Source organism: Dipodomys ordii, unplaced genomic scaffold (genome assembly GCF_000151885.1).
Source record: "Dipodomys ordii isolate 6190 unplaced genomic scaffold, Dord_2.0 Scaffold53, whole genome shotgun sequence".
Classification (NCBI taxonomy): domain Eukaryota; kingdom Metazoa; phylum Chordata; class Mammalia; order Rodentia; family Heteromyidae; genus Dipodomys; species Dipodomys ordii.
In genome coordinates this window covers 4,601,477-4,621,779 of record NW_012267269.1, presented here as the reverse complement: position 1 = coordinate 4,621,779, position 20,303 = coordinate 4,601,477, and the positions used below count along the sequence as shown (strand labels likewise).

Below are 20,303 nucleotides of genomic sequence, written 5' to 3'. Positions count from 1 at the left end.
ATTGTTAAAAAAAAGGAAGAAATCTCTATTTCTATGCATATATAAGCACTTCTTTATGATTTTTCTGTGGCCTGATATTCATAAGGAGAATGTAACTCAGGTAACTTGTATTAAGAATAGAAACAACAACACTATTTGGATCCTTTACTGATTTTGATCCATTACATAGTCTTTGGGTGAAATATAAGAATGCATGTCATAATTTATTCTTGAGCCATTCACGTTTTCCAACCACTTGCAAGGTATAGATATGAACTAATGGAAACATGTGTTTAAATAGATGTAAATGCTATTTCAACAAGATAAACGAGACATTTAATACTACACGATCATCATGGTGACTCTCATTGGCCCTTCTTCCTGTGTCTAAATCCTTGTGGGGTCTATTCACACATGCATGGCAAGAATTTCCCTTTGCTTCTTACTGAATCAGACCCTTTGCTAACCTGATGCCATCTGGCATCCAGATATTACTGCAGCCTTTGGCCTGTTTGTTTTCCTTCTGGGTTTTCTCTCCTCTTTCTTCTTCATGCATCACAACAAAAGTTATTTATGGCAATATACTTAAGGCCTGAATATTACATCGAAGTACCCAAATGCCATCCCAACCATGTAAAACTGTTGACTAATAACTCAGAATCTTATCAAAATAAAGAACTACACAATCTTACCTATGAGAAGACAACATCATTAAGGCCTATGAGAAGAGGACATCATTAAGGCTTTCTACTGGTGAATACTAGCTATGTGATAGGGACGGGCTGGTTAGAAATAGCTGGATTGGCCATACAGTACCTGAAGGATCCACCATATCCTATTGCTTATTCTGAATCACTGAAGAATGATTCCCAGCTGAAAAGTTTCATGAAGAATCTAGCTATATTGAGTTCACAATTGTCTGTACTGTCTCTACTTGGAATATTTTGCTTTAGACACCAGGAAATCTGGAAAGGTAGAGCAACTGAGGCACTCAGTTCCTTTAAGCCTGGCTCCCTTAGCAAATTACCCTATGTGGTATCAGGTAGTCTGTTAATACTCTCATCTCCAAAAGCTAAGGAAATAAAGGTTCCTTCCTAAGCCATGTCAGATCAGACTTCTAAAGACCAGTTGAATGACTCCCTACTTAAAAATATTTCTTTAAATACCCTACATATTACCATTGTATCATTTTCTTTCCTAAAGAAATTAAGCTCTTAGAGGGGTCCGAAGGTGGACTTGCCTCTAAGTGCTAGTGTATGTATCAATCAAGACTCAAAGAAAGGTATTAACACAAGAGATGGAAAACTAATCATCAGTCATTTGTTAAGCTAATGCCTAATTAACATATGTAATTAGACTATGACAGCATAGTTTTGAATTTTTAAGAGTTTAAAAGCTATTCCCATATATTTTCCAACATGGTACACAACTGATCAAGTCAACATTCTCATTATCTGGAGGCCAATTAAAACACAACAACAAACAAACACCATAGTTTGGATTATAACAGAAGATAATTCCATGAGCATTTTTTTCCATTTCCCCTTTCTAGTGCTAAAAGCTGTCAGAAAAATGCAGTTTCCCAGAATCTTAATTACAGAAGTCTGTGTCTAATTGGTAGCAAGGATTCCTACTAATTTCTCAGAGACAACCTCTGAAGCAAGTTTACTATGCTGGATTTATTTACAAGGCTGTGCCTGATGAGCTTCCATCTGCTTAGTCTTAGTTTGGGGTTTGGATCTTAGTTTGTGCATTGTCCTGCACAAAGGGAGCGCTAGAAAATATCTTGCTTAAAGATCCTTCTGCTGCTTGTCAGAAAACCCCAATAAAAACATGTGTTTGAGTAAAGACAAACTGTAGTCACCAGGGGAAAATCAGCTCAGAGGGTCTGCCTCCCACACGGGGGTTAGGAATTCATTTCTGCATACCAAGGTAATACATTCATCCCAACATCCCTTTTTACATTCACCCCATATCCCTACCTTTTTACCACATGCATCAGACACATCACAAACAGACCATCTGTTGCTGAGGAACAAAACCATGAGATCTTTAAGTATTTCTGAACTGAAGCTGCAGCTTTACATGCCAAATCTATAAGTATATTGCATGATCAGATCCACTCTGTATAGTGATCTCGGTGATTCTACAGGCTGCTAGCAGTGTTTGCATATTCTACTTGGTGTTTAGTGGAATTGCAATGTCACTTCATTCTTGTGTTTTATAAAATGTTAGTTATTTCTTGGCAATCCAATTTTTAGTCTTTTATCACAGTTTTCTTCTAAACATGTCACAGAGAGGTTTCTTTCCAACAAATTTTTTGTCAGAGTGCTCACCAATTTTTTTCATATTTGTTGGGGTTACTCTAACACTCAATAAGGGCATCTCCATATGTTAAGGCCTTAAACATAGTGATTGTTCTCTTATTATTTAATGAGACAGGCTGTTGATAATATTTTCATTTTCCATATGGGGAAATACAGGATATTTGCTGCCTTGCTGTAGAACAATGTTAGCTGGAGTCAGCACAAGAGATAATAGTTCTGGGCCACTGTTTCTGCTTCACTGTGACAACCACAGCTTCTAAACATTACCATTTAATTTAAGCAACGTGAGTCTGTTTGGTGGGTGGACGTGCTGACAGTATATCATTTTTTCATTATACTTTGGAGAGTAATTATAGGTTGCTACATACATTTGGAAACGGGTCTAATGTGGTTTAAAAGGAAAGAATTAAGGCCATGCAAAGTTATGTTTTTTAAAATTCAAAATCAATTAAGAATGTGACACTTAGGGTCTTTTCTGGGGCCCAGTGCAATAACCATGTATAAAACGTATTAAAATGTGGAAACCACATATCTTTCATTACATGACTCTGCAGCTGTCATTTATTTCTTTTTGGTAGAAAAGTAATTGTTGTTCCGAGCACAATTGTATACATTTCCTTTACACTGAACTAGTATTGCAATTACAATTTACTTCAGCTCAGATTAATCATGCCAAGATGGCAATTCTGTTACACTAAGAGTAAATTTTAATAGTCTAAAATGTGGCTATTGTTTCAATGGCAGAACTTGTGTTTAGTTACTTTGGGGATTTTATTTTAAGTTTTGGTTGGTCGTGGGGCCTGAACTCTGGGCCTGGATGCTGTCCCTCAACTCTTCAGCTCAAGGCTAGTACTCTACCACTTGAGCCACAGCACCACTTCCTGGGGATTTTATTAAGGTTAAGCATGAAGCTCTTAGACTGATGCTGGGAAACACATTCGAGGGTGTGAATGATGATGTTTTATGGGGTGCTTCAATGGACTCATTAAACTCTACTTACAGCTTTCATTGAAGAGGTATCTAATGGGAAGGTTGTTAGTTAGAAATGCAAGATGATTTGGTTTATTTTCAACTCTGTTCTTATTTAACACTAGAAAGAATGCAATAGTACACATAGGGTAGGCTTTAGATCCAATGGCAAAGGACACTGTACAAGGACAAAAGATAGTTTAAGCAAAATAATATATAGATTAAGTAAAAATGCATATTAGGGTTTCACTAGAGAATATTATATAAAAAATAACCAGCTGTAATTACTTGGCATTTTTCAAGGCTTAAGTAAAACCTCTGTGGATTAATTTGCCTAATATCCCCTAAAATGAACTGCTTACTTCCTCCTGTCAAACCAACTCCTGGCAGGAGGAAGAGGAAAGCATTTTAAGCCTCATATGCTCATTTAAAGGGTGCATTGTGGTTTTTAATAACTATCTTTCCTCCAAAGGTCTGCCAGGTTAGTTGCTTTTTCTCAACATTGAAAATGCTGTTGTAGACATTTCACAGTATAGAAAACAGTCTGTGTTATATTTAGTTGTCCTTTTAAGTAAAAATGGTGTCACTTAATATCTGCATCATTTTTTCTATGGAAACAGTTTATCTATAAATGGCCTTTGGTGATTGCACATTTGAGTTTTTTAACTTCTGGATTTTTTTGTTGAAACAGTTATTATTTTGAGTGAGATTCAGAAGTGCAATCTGTGTTCAGGAAAACCATATCAGATTTAGACTGAACCAGAACGAATCTAAGAAAATTCTAAGTTGCATTTGAACACATCAGTGACGGTGTTTGTTTATATCTCTAGTAAGATTGAATCTGTAGCTTAAATTTCCTATCTTATACCCTATACAATGAACTCCAAGAGTGTGGATGATATGATATTTATGTACCCGTAGCTAACAGAGAGTCTGATACTTACTCTAACAACCTTTTTTTGGCCAGTTCTGAGGTTCCAACTCTGAGACTGGGTGCTGTCCCTGGACTCCTTTGTGTTCATGACTCACACTCTACAACTTGACCCACAGCTCCACTTCTGTTTTTCTGATGGTTAATTGGAGATAAGAGTCTCAAGACTTTCCTGCCTCGACTGGCTTCTAACTGCGATCCTCAGATCTCAGACTCTTGAGTAGCTAGGATTGCAGGCATGAGCTAACAGTGCCCAGTTTTTAAAAATCTTTAACAGGAGAATTTGCTTTGGCTAGATGAAATTTGTCAGTAAAATGCATTCTCTTATCTATAAAAATAATGTGGCAATATCGCTATCAGTATTTTCTAGTAGAATCAGGATGTACCAGTCATCAATCAATTACAGTACTTTTCTCTCTCTCCCTTGATTCCTCTTCTGAGGCATGTAGCAAATCATCTAATGGCCCTATAGATTTCATGGCTTTGAAGAAACTCAGTGGTAGAGGCAGATTACCAAAAGCAGGTAATCAAAGTTCTGGGTCTCCCTCTGGTACTGATTGTAGCAAGAAAGGGAAAATACAGCTACTAAACTCTTCTTTCCCCTATATCTCTTCTGCTTGCCCTTAACTTAATGAGTAGCTATACTTCAGCACTGGAAGATAAGGAATATGAAAAGCAGCCCAGATGTTCACATCAAATCTATTTCATATCATCAGAGATAGCCTGGGTTTTTTCACCATTGGCCCTTTGCCAAGAGAAAACAGGAGATGAGAATTTGGAGAAGAGGACTAGCACTCCATCTATTTTTCCCTACAGACAAAGTTGATTCAAACAGCATAATCTGAGAAAATTTGAAATCACATTTAAGTGCAATCAAAGTTTTCACCAACATTTTGAAATGGATACACTTCTAATTGGAGAGCCAAGAGGGTTCAGTTCCCTTGGGGAAGATGGTTACATGAAGTTCAGAACCCATGAAAGCCAGAGCTGTGGAACCAACCACGTTCAAAAGAAGAACCAGATGTGCTTTCAGAACTTACGAGGGCTCTTCCGACACAGCTGCTCCTTCTTCTAGCTCTTGAGCTTGCTTGTACCATGGCAGCTTGGCCTCAACAGGAAGTTTCTCTGAGAATGAAGTTGCATGCACATAAAAAGAAGAGGTTAGAACTAATTTGAGATTTGAGGGAAACATCTCTTCCTCCTCACCAGTTCTTAGTTTGGCCTGATAGCTAGAAGTTACTATATTGGCAACTGCAAATAATAGTGTTTAGACAAATGGTGGGTTTTAATGATGGGCATATCAGGAAAAAACAGAATCAGATTTTATAAAGGTTGCCTCTTAATTAATATTGTGCATACACTTCCCTTTTATTGAATAGCACAAGGAAGGGTCTTTTTTATTAGAAAAAGTTGTAACTGTAGAAGCCTGAGCTCCAAATGCATATAAAGATCATCAAAGCATCTTTCACATCTTTTAAAATAAACACAAAGTGCAATAAATTATATTGTAATTCTTTTATAATTTTGTTCCTTTTGTCTAAGTATAATCTATGCCATATTTTCAAATATAAACCAATGCTCTGAAATTCGCAAAATGTCACTGTGAATTTCTAATCTATTCAATAGCACCCAAGTCTTACGGACAATTATAATGTGCAATTAATCCATAATTTGAGTTGTTACATCTATTCATTCAACTTTGACCGAACAGGTCAGAACAAGTTTCCTAACTACTTCCTGAGTAAAAATGTAGAGGAGAAAAAGAAATAGAGAGGTTATAATGCTCTTATAGAAGTAACTGCCAATGTTTCCATTTCTGACATATTTATTAAGGTCATTTATGGGCACATTTGCCTTTAGAGTATGAGCCAGTGAATCTCTATCACCATTTTATAACATATGATTGCAAAAATGAAAGAAATATGTCCACACACGTATATACCATAGAATTATATGGTATTTTAATAATGTTTAGAAAGGCAGGCTCACTAATGAGTTGTGAAAAATTCAGATTTTATTTTTGATAGTTAATCACAGCTGCTTTTTGTTCTCTGAAGTGGCTTAGTAAAGATAGAGCTAATAAATAGTGGACTATTTTTAGGTAGGAGTGTCCTACTTGTCTGCTATATTGCAGCCATTGTTTCTATTCAGAAAATAAAATGAGAAACATAAAACTGCCAAAAGGCAAATGGATTTGCTGACATTTGAACCACGGCAGCACCATACCTTGTGCATCCATCATTTTGCAACACCCCTATTCACCCCAGTTAATTGACCTCATCAAAGAAGCTTCCTCTGACAGCATACATGAGCTCTCTGTGTCTCAGTAACATGTCTTCCATTGGACACAAATGGGAGACATGCAATGCTTCATAGCTGATGTGAAGTGAATCCTGTGAGATGTTCTTGTGGCTACTTTGTCTAATATTTGAGAACGTTAATGACAGGCCACAGTGACAGGGGACATTTGGAGAGAACTTAATAAACATATGTGTATGTATGTATATATATATATATATATATATATATGCCATACATCAGGCTGTCATACTTGCATTATATCTCATTTAACCTTCCCATGACCTGTGGGGCAGATATGATTATTTTCTACAGTGTACAGATGAGAAAATGGAAGAGGAGAGAGAAATGTACTTATTAAAAGTAATTGGGACATACAAAGCAACAAAGAAACAATCTTATAAATATGTTGGAAACAATTGCATGAAAGAAAAAAACATTTGAATACAGATCTTAAGGTTCATTTCCCTAATATCAACTTATTTCTTTTCTGCTTGGCTCAGACATATACTAGTTATTGCAAATAAGGGAAACCATGGGACCTATGTGTCTTTGGTCTGGCTTACTTCACTTAATATAATTTTTTCCAAGTCTTTCCATTTCCTAACAAATGTATGTCCCTCCCCCACGGTATAACCCCTGCTTTCACTGTATTTGATGTTGGTATAATTTGTGGAGGGGAAGGAAAAAAACAAATTGTTTAAATAGGGTTACAGGTTGACCCATTGCAACAATGAGATGTAAAAGTCATTATGTCAAAAAACGAATTTTACAACTTTGGTGGGGGGGGGAGAGGAGGATTCGGTGGCGGGGGGGGGGGGATGGGAAGGGATGGGAAGGGGAAACAAAGGAGGAAGCTACAATGCTTGATAAGAAATGTACTCATTATCTTGCCCATGTAATTGTAACCCCTTTGTACAGTATTTTCACAATAAAAAATAAAAATTAAAAAAAAGTAATTGGGATTTCTAGTATGGATTTTTTGATTTTAGATTCATAAAGTTTCACACAGAAAGCATAATGAAGAGTTAGATTGTGGCTGATTTTTTAGAGAAATTTAATGGTTTAAAGAAATAAATTTTAGTTAATATTAGAATTTAGTTAACATTAAATTTAAAGGAGTCATATGATAAAGAATACCTTATATCTGGATGGTTTGTGGACAGATTTTCCTATTCTATCCACTCAGACTATTAAAAATAGTGGCACTGGTATGGGAATGTGCTTAGTGGTAGAGTGTTTGCCTAGCATGCATGAAGCCCTGGGTTCCATTCCTTAGTATCATATACACAGAAAAAGCCAGAAGTGGCACTGTGGCTCAAGTGGTAGAATGCTAGCCTTGAGCAAAAGAAGCTCAGGGACAGTGCCCAGGCCCTGAGTTCAAGTCCCAGAACTGGCAAAAAAATTGTGGCACAGAAATGATTATTATACTAATCTGGGAAATAGGGTATAATGTTAATACATCTTGCTCACTAAGTAGAAATTTTCTAATATTTCTTTTTTAGTACAAATTATTTTATGTATCTACTAAATTCAGATATTTGTACATTTTTATGCTCTGGAATTCATTTTCACATTAATGTTTTAATGTTTTCTCTTTCATCAGCTTGAACTATGAGACTCTATAGTATATGTCAAGCTTAGCAAAGTAGACACTTGTGATGCTTGTATGCATTCCCTTTTGTTGGTGTGTGTGTGTGTGTGTGTGTGTGTGTGTGTATGTCTGTGTGTAGGCAGGTAGGTAATGTGGCTTAAAATCAGAAACAGGACACTCTCTTTTAGCTTTTTAGCTTAAGGCTACCACCCTACCACTTGAGCTATACCTGGATATTTGCTGGTTAGTTGGAGATAAGAGTCTCCTAGAGGGGCTGGGAAGTTGGCTCAGTGGTAAAGCGCTTGCCTTGCATGCCTGAGGTCCTGGGTTCGATTCCTCAGCACCACATAAGCAAAAAGAAAAAGCCGGAGGTGGCGCTGTGGCTCAAGTGGTAGGGCACTAGCCTTGAGCTGAAGAGCTGAGGGACAGTGCTCAGGCCCAGAGGTCAGGCCCCACGACCGGACCAAAAAAAAAAAAAAGTCTCCTAGATTTGTCTTCTCTAGCTGTCTTCAAGCCATGATCCTCAGATTTCAGGCATGAGCCACCAATGCCCAGCAAATGCCTTTGTTTTTAACAGAGAGAATATAGTAAATTACATATCTATTTTTGGTACTTTTTATTCTAAAATGCTGTACAGAGGGGTTACAGTTATATGAGCAAGGTAATGAGTACATTGCCTATTGAGCATTGAAAATCTATTCCCTTTTAAGAAGACATGTATGATATTTTCCATCATAGTCTTCAAGCAACTTCATGACTGGGGAGATAACTTTTTTTGTTTTTGTGCCATTTCTGGGGTTTGAACCGGGGCCTGGGCCCTGTCCCCGAGCTTTTGGGTCAATACTGTCACTCTAGCACTTGCACTACAGCTCCACTTCCAGCTCTTTTTGGTGGTTAACTGGAGAGAAGAGTCTCATGGCCTTTCCTATCTGGCAAAGCTTTGAACCACAGTCCTCAGATCTCAGCCTCCTAAGTAGTTAGGATTACAGGTATGAGCTACTGGTACTTTATTCTCATTGAGAGATAATTTTATACACAGATTCCTATACACAATGCTTAATAAAAATTTGCAATCATATTTGGAATGTCTGAAAATGTTCTTAGTAGAATTTAACTTATGAAGAGCCATGACTAAGAATACTTGGATACTTAAAAAATATCCCAAAGGATCTAAAACTGCATCCAAATACACATAATAATAAACAGACAGGAAAAGAGCACCTGTCTAGTTTATTACCTTTAGGCTTGTAGCAGGGGGTAGGTATGATGCATTCCTCTTTGATGTGGGGCTTTGTCTTTGCACTGCAGCCTCCCGTGTGCAATCCTCGATGGTCAATGCAGAGGACCACACGGTACCTGAGGCCCTGTCCACATGTCACTGTGCACTGGGAAGAGAGGACAAGAGAGAGGAGACTCATAGACAAAGCCTTGCTTCCTTGTCTTCCCTTATTGCTCCAGGGTTTTAAAATAAGGGCATTTTTGGGCACAAGGACTCTGAGAAGATTTATATCACATCTTACAAGACATGGGATCTAAGTTCTGTTTGACTGTTGGAGGTGAAGGTGGCTGAAAATAAACCACTTTCAACTGAGGTTTGTATGAATCAGTCTGCTACCCTGAAGTACCCTTTGCATGCAAAGTCTAAATCAAATGCCGAAAAGATTTGTAGAATGTGCAAGTTCAATTACCTACACTGTTTCTATTACATTGCTAATGACCCCAATGTCCAAAAATATCCCCACATGAATACTAAGAGATTTTTAAATGCTGATGTATCCTTTTGGTGGGTTTTGAACTTAGCGCCTTGTAGTTACTATGTAGGCACTTTGCCACCAAGCCATGCTTGGTGCCTAATATTAAGATATTTTAAACTGCTGTTATAATCAATTTATCTTGCAGCAAGGCCAATTCAATTGGCTGTACTAAAATGGGAAAATAATGTTCACATGAATGAGTTTAATGGGCAGAGGTAGACCTAGTACCCCTAATAGTCATCAGCACCTTTCTGTAGGACTTCTAGACTCACGAAAACATCATAGCTCTTGTCTGCTACAAAGCCACAAGACTCAGTGGAAAACCTTCCATCTTTTCTGTGGGTAAGGACACAATGGTTTACTTCTTCAACTTTCTATGTTCTTTACCATTTCCTTTTATGTATTAACAATCAGAAAACCCAGAATGACATTTAAAGCTGGATTATTGTAGGTTTCCTAAAGTCTATAATTTTTAGTTTACATTATTCTACTTGATCCTCCTTTTAATTGTTGGGATGTTTTCATGTAGTCCTTTTTTCTTCCCAAGGAGTCATACACATAGGTTCAATTTTAATCTAACCACACTTTTTATAAATATAGACAGAGCATAATAAATTTTAAAAAAGTCAAATTGTGGTCTACTGAGCTCAATTATCAAAGCAGTTAACTTTTACCGATTCAGGATGATTAACTTCAGTTCTACTTTTTTTCCTTCTGTGCCCATCCTGGGACTTGAACTCAGGGCTCAAAGCATTAGCTCTTGCTTGGCTTTTCACTCAAGATCAGTGCCTTACCACTTGAGCCATCCCTCCAATTCTGGCTCTTTTGAGGGTTAATTGGAGATAAATCTCATGGATGTTTCTGCCTAGTTGGCTTCAAACCATGATCCTCAGATGTCAGCCTCCTGAGTAGCTAGGATTACATGGCATTAGTCAATAGTGCCAGGCTTAGCTTCAATTACTCTTAAAAAGCATTTGCTTTGCCCATAGAGGGGAACACTAAGGGTTTTTTTGTAAAAGTAACTTGAAGAAAGGCATTTAGTTTTTGTCACACTGGATTGGAGGCATTCCATCTCCAAAAGCTAAGCTGGTAGGCTTCTAATAACCCTAAGAGGAGAAACATGGAGCCACACAGGGTATGCGGTGGGGCCATGATGGAGAGAGGGAAGAGTGGACTTACTCTCCTAATGAACAAAGAAAGAGGGCACAGTTACCGGAGACCACTCCTGTGCCAGCCATTTAGGGCAGTCAAAAATGTTGCAGGGCTGCACGATGGGCATCTTAGGGGTGTACATGCATTTCCACTCTTCCACTGACGTGACATGCCCCTGGATGTCCTCCTCCACACAGGAAACTGCCCGGCTCTGGATGCCCCCCCCACAGGAGGAGGAGCACGCGGTCCATGGGGTGGCCTCCCACCTACAGAAGCAAGGGGAGTCATCAGGGCAGACATGCACATCACCACACCTCCTCAGTGAGCTGTCACACAACCCCGTTCCCTGGGTGTACTGGGGGCATGGAGTTCTCAGAGGCTATGGTCCAGAGAACCAAATGCCATCTGTTGTCTGAAATCTGAGGAAGAGAAAAGGATCCAACATTGGCTACAAGGCCTTGTAAACTGTGAAACGATACACAAATGTAAGAGACTGCAGTTTGAGAAGCTGTCCACAAGGATATCTATACTGTCTGTAACCTGTTCATAAGAAGCAAGTTCAGTTCATGGTCCTGATCTCCCCATTGTTTCAAGATACATATTAAAGTTTAATGACTTAAATACCATTAAGAATCAATATCAATACTAAAGTTGAATAATTAATACTAATAGCTTGAATTCTGGCAACTTAATTTTTAACAGATGACTTTCGTACTTTGGGTTTACTTTTATAGGAGAAGCTCATACAAGAATAATGTAGGCAATAGCTTTTCCTCCCTTGCTTCTGCCATTGTCAGCTTTGGGATTCATAGACTGCACATAATTCTGATTCTTGAACTGTGACATCACTGGGTTGAGGAGAAAAAGGTTAATATCATCCTTAATTCTCTGATGAAGGATACTGAAAGAGTTCCTCCAATAAAGAACTCCTGAAATTGTGAAGAGGTTTGGTTTTCGCTGAAAAGGTTTGTGATGTCAGAATATAGTTGTGTAGGGGGTAGGAAATAACAATATTGCCAATAACATTGAAAAGAATTCTGTCAATGTTTCAAAGCCTTTACACAGTTCTGAAACATTTGGGTCCAAACCCATAGAGATATCTTTGCCTGCTTCTTTCCTGTCCTCATGTGGATGTAGATTATTGAAATCTCTAAAATTAGAAGCATTGAGATTGATCAAGCCAAACTTGTCTTTCTTATGTCTATTCTATTCTGCTTGTTGAGAATTAATAAGAAACTTTAAGACCTCCTTTTGAATTAATTATGAGAGATATCATTTTAACTAGAGAGAAATGAAACATCACAGAGTTGATCCACTTGAGTACCTAAATTAAACATACTGCAAAAACACCTCATGGAGACATATTATTCTGTACTTGGCCATTTGAGCCACAGTTCCACTTCTGGCTTTTTGGTGGTTAATTGGAGATAAGATTCTCATGAATTTTTCTGCCTTGGTTGGCTTTAACCCCAAATCCTCACATCTCAGCCTTCTGAGTAGCTAGGATTACAGGTGTGAGCCACCAGCAATATAGTTATATATATAGTTATATATATAGTTATATATATATAGTTATATATATAGTTATATATATATATATATAGTTATATATATATAGTTATATATGGAGCCACCAGCACTGGCTAACTATCTAACTATCTAACTAACTAACTAACTCTCTCTCTCTCTCTCTCTATCTATATATATATAGTTAGCCAGTGATAACTATATATATTTTTTTTTCTGGCTGGTCCTGGGGCTTGAATTCAGTATGAGCTCTGTCCTTGAACTTTTGTGCTCAAGGCTTGAGCTCTATCAATTGAACCATAGCTTTACTTCTGGCTTTTTTGTGATTAACTGGAAATAAGTATCACAGACTTTCCTGCCCAGGCTGGCTTTGAACTACAGTCCTCAGATGTCAGCCTTCTGTGTAGCTAGGATTACAGACATGAGCCTCTGGCACCTGGCTTAATAACATATTTTTAGTGTACATTTAATCTAAAATATCAAGATACTATAAAAGAGCACATTTTAAAATAGGTTTTCTGAAATCTCTAAACTTGACTCTAAAGTGTGAGTCATTAATTTCTGTCTCAACATTTGAATTTGACTGTAGTGCAATTTCACAAACATAAATAAGTATCCTTTTCAATGTCATTGATCACAGAAAGACAAACAAGGCTAGGAATGTGTAATATAGTTCCAGCATAATACAACTGTAGTTCTATATGTGGAATGAATATTATATGTGAATCCTTGAATAATATATTTAAAGAAAAGCATAATTGGGTGCTTTAAAGTACAACAGAGGGCATTAGACAAGAAATCTTAATACAGTGGCCAGGATGAGTTCTTGGAATAAAAGAAGATATATCCAAAGTCCTTCCTGGAAACTTGTTCTGAAAGAACATTACATGGTTTTATGTGTTATATACTTTAATTTCTTTTAAAAATACAGAATGTATTTAGTTAAGAAATTCTCAAAATTAACAAATATAGAAAAGTAGCATAAATTAATTAAGAATGATTCATTAGACTACATTCTTATGTCATATTCAATATGTTTTAGTTCAAAGACTGAAAGTGGTAAGAACAACCTAATAATTCATCAGTAGCTATACCTCTGGTCTTAATCTTATATAAATATCTTAAGTAAAGCTTTCTACCTTGATTAGTGGGTGATCGCCATTTCAGAATAATTTCTGAGCTTTATTTAGATGAAATGAAAACACATCTATAGAAATAGGTCCTATTTGCAGTGATTTTTGTCAATAGAGTGGAATTTCTATCTTCAGAATTAGCTCAGTAATACAAGTTTAAAAGGTATGGAATATAGTCTGTTCATTTGTTAACTGTCCTTCATCTTGTGTGGCATGGGTATACCAAGTACAACACAGGGCATGGTGCAAATATGAGGGGTGATCATTTCAATATGCCATTGGGTTTTAGGCATTTGTGGGAAATCTTTTTTTTTAAATAAGAGATCAAGTCTAACCTAAGACAGGCATTGGCTATGCCAGAGAAATATGAACAAGAGAGATCAGAAACCATATTACAGAAATCTAGGAGCTATCATTACAAAAAAAATGTGATGTTGCTCATTCTTTGCTTTTGCTTTTAATATATATCCTTCCTTCAAACAGATACATATTCTATGAATAGTTATTGTCCCGATAAAAACTGAAATTAAAGAGAATTTTTATTTACATAAATTGATCTTTTGGTAGTTTCATTAAATTACCAAGGATGAGATGACTTTTGGATCAAACTAGCAAAATGACAGTCTTTTGTTGTCTTTATCAATATAATCATCAGAAAGTGGCTATGAAAAGATAGCCATTTAGGGAAAGTATTTAGCAACAACACTTGTATCTAGGAAAAATCAAATGTCCCTTCTTACATGCTAGCATTAACATGTTAAAAAGTGAGTGCCATGCCTGCATCTAAGAAGATACTGAATGATGACTTCCATGTAGATGTTTGTGTAAATGTGTGTGTGTAAATACACAAGCATTAAGCACATATCAATTCTAATTTGTGTAGATATGTGTGTTTGCATATTTATGGTATATGGGTATGACTGCTGACAAAGGAACAGGAGAAGTGGAATCATTGGGGAATTGGACTAGATAGCCTTGAGATCATCTAACATCTAATACATATTAATCCATTAGGGATTTGGAGACTTTCAACCAAATATTCTATATTTAACTGTTTAGAATACAATTACTTTCTGGCTTGGTTTTATTTGGGACTGAGAAAACTACTTATTCTATTTATAGTCTAAATCAAAATATTTGATTCTAAATTGTAGCTGATTCCCTGAGGGGCAAATCAGCAAAGAAAATTGAGCAAAAACAGTTTCCAATGTGTGAGATGATGCATTTAATAAGTGTATTTTTTCAGCAACTCCAGTTTTCTTATGAATGTATTGTATAGATAATACATTCTCTAAAAAAACGAGTTCTTTCTAATACCAAAAATATTTTCCAATTTTAAAACACTATTCGACATTTTAAAAAGTGGCAATAGAACACAACAAAAGATAACACAACACACTATGCTGTGTTCAACAATATTGAATTTTATGTTTTGAAAAATGTCCTCTAAAGTATTCTGAATAATAAGGATATAAAAAAACTACCTTTGATTCTTAATCAGAATTTCTTCAAAATGACAAGAAGACATTTAAAACTCTATGCCTCATACCACATCTGGAATTCCACATTCATAGTGTTTGATAATACTTCAGGTTCTGTGTTTGCTTAACAGTTAGCAACAGTGCTTTAATGACTAGGGTCCTATCGCAGAGGAAACATAGAAGAGGACAAAGAGAGTCAGAGAAAGACATAACATAAACCCACATACTATGTCTAATTGGAGTGAATTACTGTGTCCACTCCACTGTAATATGATACTATCTTAAAATGGCTTTTGAATGACAAGCTTACAGCCTGAGCAGGCCTATATATTCAAAAGCAGAGCTTAAGAGGAATGTAAAAATCTACCATCTACCATCTTACTTTTAAAGAAAATCACAATCTATCTATATATGTTTATATGAATATATATTTACAAAAATATCAGAAGAGTGATTTGCTAATTCTAACATCAGGATGATTGATTTACGTACCGAGGAAGGGGATGGTAGAGGTCATAAGGCATGATCTGCTTGTATCCGTCACTGTTAGGAACAATAATGCCAACCCTCTGAGTAGAAGGTACACACAATAAAATAAACACTAAATGATTACATCATAAAGAATCTTATACAATGCAAAACATTAATAAATCATCTTTAAAAAGCAACACTAAAGCAGTTCGTAATCTTTATGCTGGCATATGCTTCATGATGGGGCTAGTTCTTTGCAACAACACCATTTACTATAATTAATTCTCTGATCTAAGCAGGAAATACCAGTGTAAAAGGAGGTGGCAAGAAAACTTGGCACATCATAATTAACTATGACACAATAAGCTCGTAAATGTTCTTTAATCCCTCAAATTATACATTCTATGAGGTCATTATTATTATCATCATTATTAATGTTATTTCCAGATGCTTACCAAGGGATTACAGTGACTGTCTCATTTCTGATAAAAGAGAAAACTATTGAAGCAGGAGGGTATCCCTTGCACTGATGATATTAGGTCGCATGCATTAGCAAATAAGTTTCTTCTTTTGTCAGTCTTCTCAAGATTTTACTAATGCCTGGAAATGATCTACTTAAATGTTTGGTACAGGGAGAAAGGAACAACCAAATGTAGTAAGCGACTATAACCAAAAGCAAAATCTCTACTAAAATAAAGTTAGGAAAATGTTTTATAAATATGAAAGGGCTTTTTGGTTTATAAAATGTTGGCTGGGCACTGGTGGCTCATACCTGTAATCCTAGCTACTCAGGAGGCTGAGATCTGAGAGTCATGGTTTGAAGCCATCCTGGGCAGGAAACCCTGTGAGATTCTTATCTCCAAGTAATCACAGAAAAAGTGGGAAATGGTGCTGTGGCTCAAGTAGTAGAGCTCCAACTTTGAGCAAAAGGAGCTCAGGGACAGTGCCCAGGCCGAGTTCAAGCCCCAGGATTGGCAAAAAAAGTGATGCAATGTTAACTGCTTTATGGAGGCAGTTGTGATTATTGTGGTGGTTGATGGTATCTAATGACTGTGCTTGTAGCTGAAGGATGCACTCCAAATGACATAAGTTGTGGGGAAGACCCTGGAGGTCTTTAGGACTCAAATAAGCCACATTTCACTAATTTCAACCAAAGCCACTAATTGGTAAGATGGTGTTCTTGCTCAGGCCTGATCTCCTGACTTGTGGAGGACTTTTGACTCATGGGATTTGGGTAAGAGGGTGAGTATAGCAGAGCCTTCCTCAAAGGTAGAAGATGAAGAGAGCTTAGACAGAAGTGGCATAGTGGGACATAAACAGAACACGCTCATTTTGCAACTGACAAATGACAGGATGCCTCTCCTTTGAACACAGGAGCCCAGACATTCTATTTATAATCATAGGATTGATGGATCAATATTTAGTTATATATTCATATACCTATATATAACTATAAATATAGTTATATATATTGGTATATATTCATACACCCATATAGTTATATCTATATATTCAGTATGTATATACTTATATTTAAATCAGCTAGAAGTTTCATTTTCACCCTATCTTCTGATATAGGATGATATAGTATATTCTTTTTATATTATGAGCACACCTAAGTATTTGGGTAGAGATAGTAGGTTGGGAATACTGAAAATCAGAAAGATAATGAAATAATACTGGGTAAAAATCATTAAAGATAAAAAGGAAAGAGAGAGGGATAGAGAAGCCTGCTCAGGTTTCTAAGAAATTACCAAAATGTAAGCAGAACATGAGAGAAACTAGATTTATTTCATAGAAAATGGAAAACAAAGTAATGGAGACAGATATCCAAGCAAAGGGAATTATTGGAATACTAACTGGTTTATTTTATAAATTGTGCTTTCTATGCAATTTGTATTATTTGTATGATAACAATTTTCATAGCACATGTGTATAAGTGTGTACTTGCATACTGGTGTATGTGTCCTACCATTGCTTAACGATGGTTATGAAACTGCATCTACCTTTGGGTATGTTCAAAAGCCCATGAATATTCCATTACATTTTTGTCCTTCTTTTGGAAGTTAAATGTCCTATTTTTTTCTACCTTCTGGTAAGTGAGAAACTGAAGAAAACCTAATCCTGAATTTTGGGATTTCTTCCTAGCAATTCATCCATCTAGTAATTAAGGTAATTTTCTCTCCAAAAAGCCTATATTTTAAAAAGTGCCAAGAGCCCGAATTTCTTTTAATAACTTTGGATATGTACGGTTGTCTAATAGCAGTCCATTAGGAAATAAATCAAATTGACTTTGAAGTCTTATGTTACCTGCCCCTAGTATCTTCATTCATGCCTCTATCTATTTCTCAATGCAGAAATGCATACCATTGCTTGCTCTTCTGAAAAAAATTATGGCTATAATTTTTCATCTTCAGTATTAGAATGAACTGTTGCAGATCTCTGTCAACTGATTTATCAGCTGATGATATTTAAAATGGAGAAGGTAACACTTAAGGAAACAAGTTGGAGCAAAGAAAGGGAATTGATGGGGGAGTGCATAGAATTCAAGAGGTTGGGCTTTGCTTTGGACTGATTTAGAAATTATGTTTTTGTTTGAACGAGACACTTTAAACCTGGACTCAGCAAAACTATAGCTATATTTGTCTTTCTATGGCCTGGGTCACTGTGAAGACTCATAAAATGACTCTGTGGCACCTGTAAAAACAGAAAGATATCAACACAATGGTGCTCTGTCCAGTCCTACTACTGCATATTCGTGTGCACAGGGTCTGCTTGCTTCTGGAGCTCATGTCACAGCCCTAGCCTCTGGCTTCACTGTTACAAAATGGAAGGCAATATCGCTTAAACTTAATTTCCTAAGATGAATTGCTCTTTCTTGGCAAAGTGCACACCACCACGTAGAAAATTTCTTCATGTTTGGGTATCAGTTTAGGGGTGTTTGTGTGTGTGTGTGTGTGTGTGTGTGTGTGTGAGAGAGAGAGAGAGAGAGAGAGAGAGAGAATGTGGAAAGTGGTGAAGCAGGTGAAAATCTTTTAAAATGATTACAATGAGAGATATAAGGAACAATTGATTGGGGGAAGGGGGTTAAACACACTCATTCTCCATTGCCTTAATGATCCTGACCATTCTTGTACTTTTCACAGTGGGCAATGACATGATTCCACTTAAAAATACCCATCATGAGGATTTGTGTTGGGAAAAAGAAAAAGTCCAGATGAGAAAGAGAGCCTCACAAAGGAATGTGGTGTGGGAGATATCACTCTTCATTCTTCAAAGCACACACCTAACAGAACTGTCTCATGGCAGAATGCTTCGATATTAGGACAGCTCTGTACAGTGAAATATTATGCAGAACATAAACACAAAGTGTTTCAATAACTTTTAGTGGCATTTAATATACACATATATAATTGCAACTGAAGATTGCATGCAAAATAGAATGTGCAATCTACAACCCACAGTATTAAATTTGTGTGCCCTTATGTGATTTATACAATAATGGCCATGTTTTATACATGTAGGTGCTGTATGTGTGCACATACATATACACACATGTGTGTGCATTTGTATATGTACTCTCATACTTGTAGTAAGAAAACATCTAACAACAGTGATTAGTTTCTGGTATTTACATTATACATATTTTTCTTGTTTTTTTAATGTATTGTCCACATTTTAAAATAACGTGTCACCTTCAACAATCTCAGAAATTGTTTTCTGAGTATGAAAAAACTCAGAATAAAAAAGCATAGGATGGGAACATTTGGAACTATGACCCAAAGGAGGAGGGTCATACGAGGAAATAAGTCCATCAGTACAAATTCTATGAGTCAATAAAAGATTATTGAGTCATGGTATAGAAATAGTCTAAGATGTTACATTAGCACAATATGCCTGACTTAAAAAAAATCAAACCCCAATCAGGCTACTCAGCCATGTAATTCACACATTGTGAGAAATCTCTAACAGAAAAATCCTAATGCAATGAATTCCAAAGGTCTCTAGTTTAGGGAATTCTTTTTATCATAGACATGAGCCATCGGGACCCTGTCAGAGAATCTCCCATGACCCCTTGCCTCTTTTCTTGGGCTGCAGATTCTCATTCCTGACACCCTGACAGCTCTGGGCTTTTCCAGATCAATGTGTCCCAGTCAATTCATTATCTTCCTCTGGAAACTCTTTTGTGAACTACCACCTGTACTTAGGGCACTGTCTCTCTTCCTCCCACTCTACACACTGAAACATTTTTGATTCTTTTCCTTCCTGTGGTCTCTATCAGCTCTTGGTTCTTCCAGCTAATTATCTTTAGCAATGTTCTGACAAGTATGGGTGTTTCTACACCTATAGGTGTAAAAGTATAGGTGTAAAAACATCTATACTTGTATACATCCTTTATACCTATACTGGTATACATCTCCTAACATCTCTATCTGGAGTAGTAGACTTTTCCCATCCAGCCTACTCATTGCTCTAATAGTAACCAAATTATGTTTCCCATCTCAAAAGTTGTAAAATGGTTTTGTAATCCCCAATGAAATTCCTTAGTCAAATACTACATTTGCTAAAGTCTTATTTTATTTTCTCTCTTAAGGTCTAGCCAGAAAATGTCTTGCTTTTTCTCCCAAACACTCTTAACACTAAGTCTTCTCATCACTTTTAATGATATACTAACTTCAAACTATTC

General features: G+C 36.5%; 1 protein-coding gene across 1 annotated transcript in view; it reads right to left on the bottom strand.

The window, feature by feature from the left end:
• The window catches only part of Adamtsl1 (ADAMTS-like 1), a 385,192-nt gene that overhangs the window by 173,822 nt on the left and 191,067 nt on the right, over positions 1 to 20,303 (bottom strand). Inside the window, exons 10-13 of the mRNA XM_013020837.1 lie at positions 15,638 to 15,688; positions 11,066 to 11,270; positions 9,336 to 9,483; positions 5,247 to 5,331 (exon numbers count right to left, since the gene is read on the bottom strand). Coding sequence (XP_012876291.1) covers positions 5,247 to 5,331; positions 9,336 to 9,483; positions 11,066 to 11,270; positions 15,638 to 15,688 — 489 coding nt within the window. The remainder of the gene's footprint in view (positions 1 to 5,246; positions 5,332 to 9,335; positions 9,484 to 11,065; positions 11,271 to 15,637; positions 15,689 to 20,303) is intronic.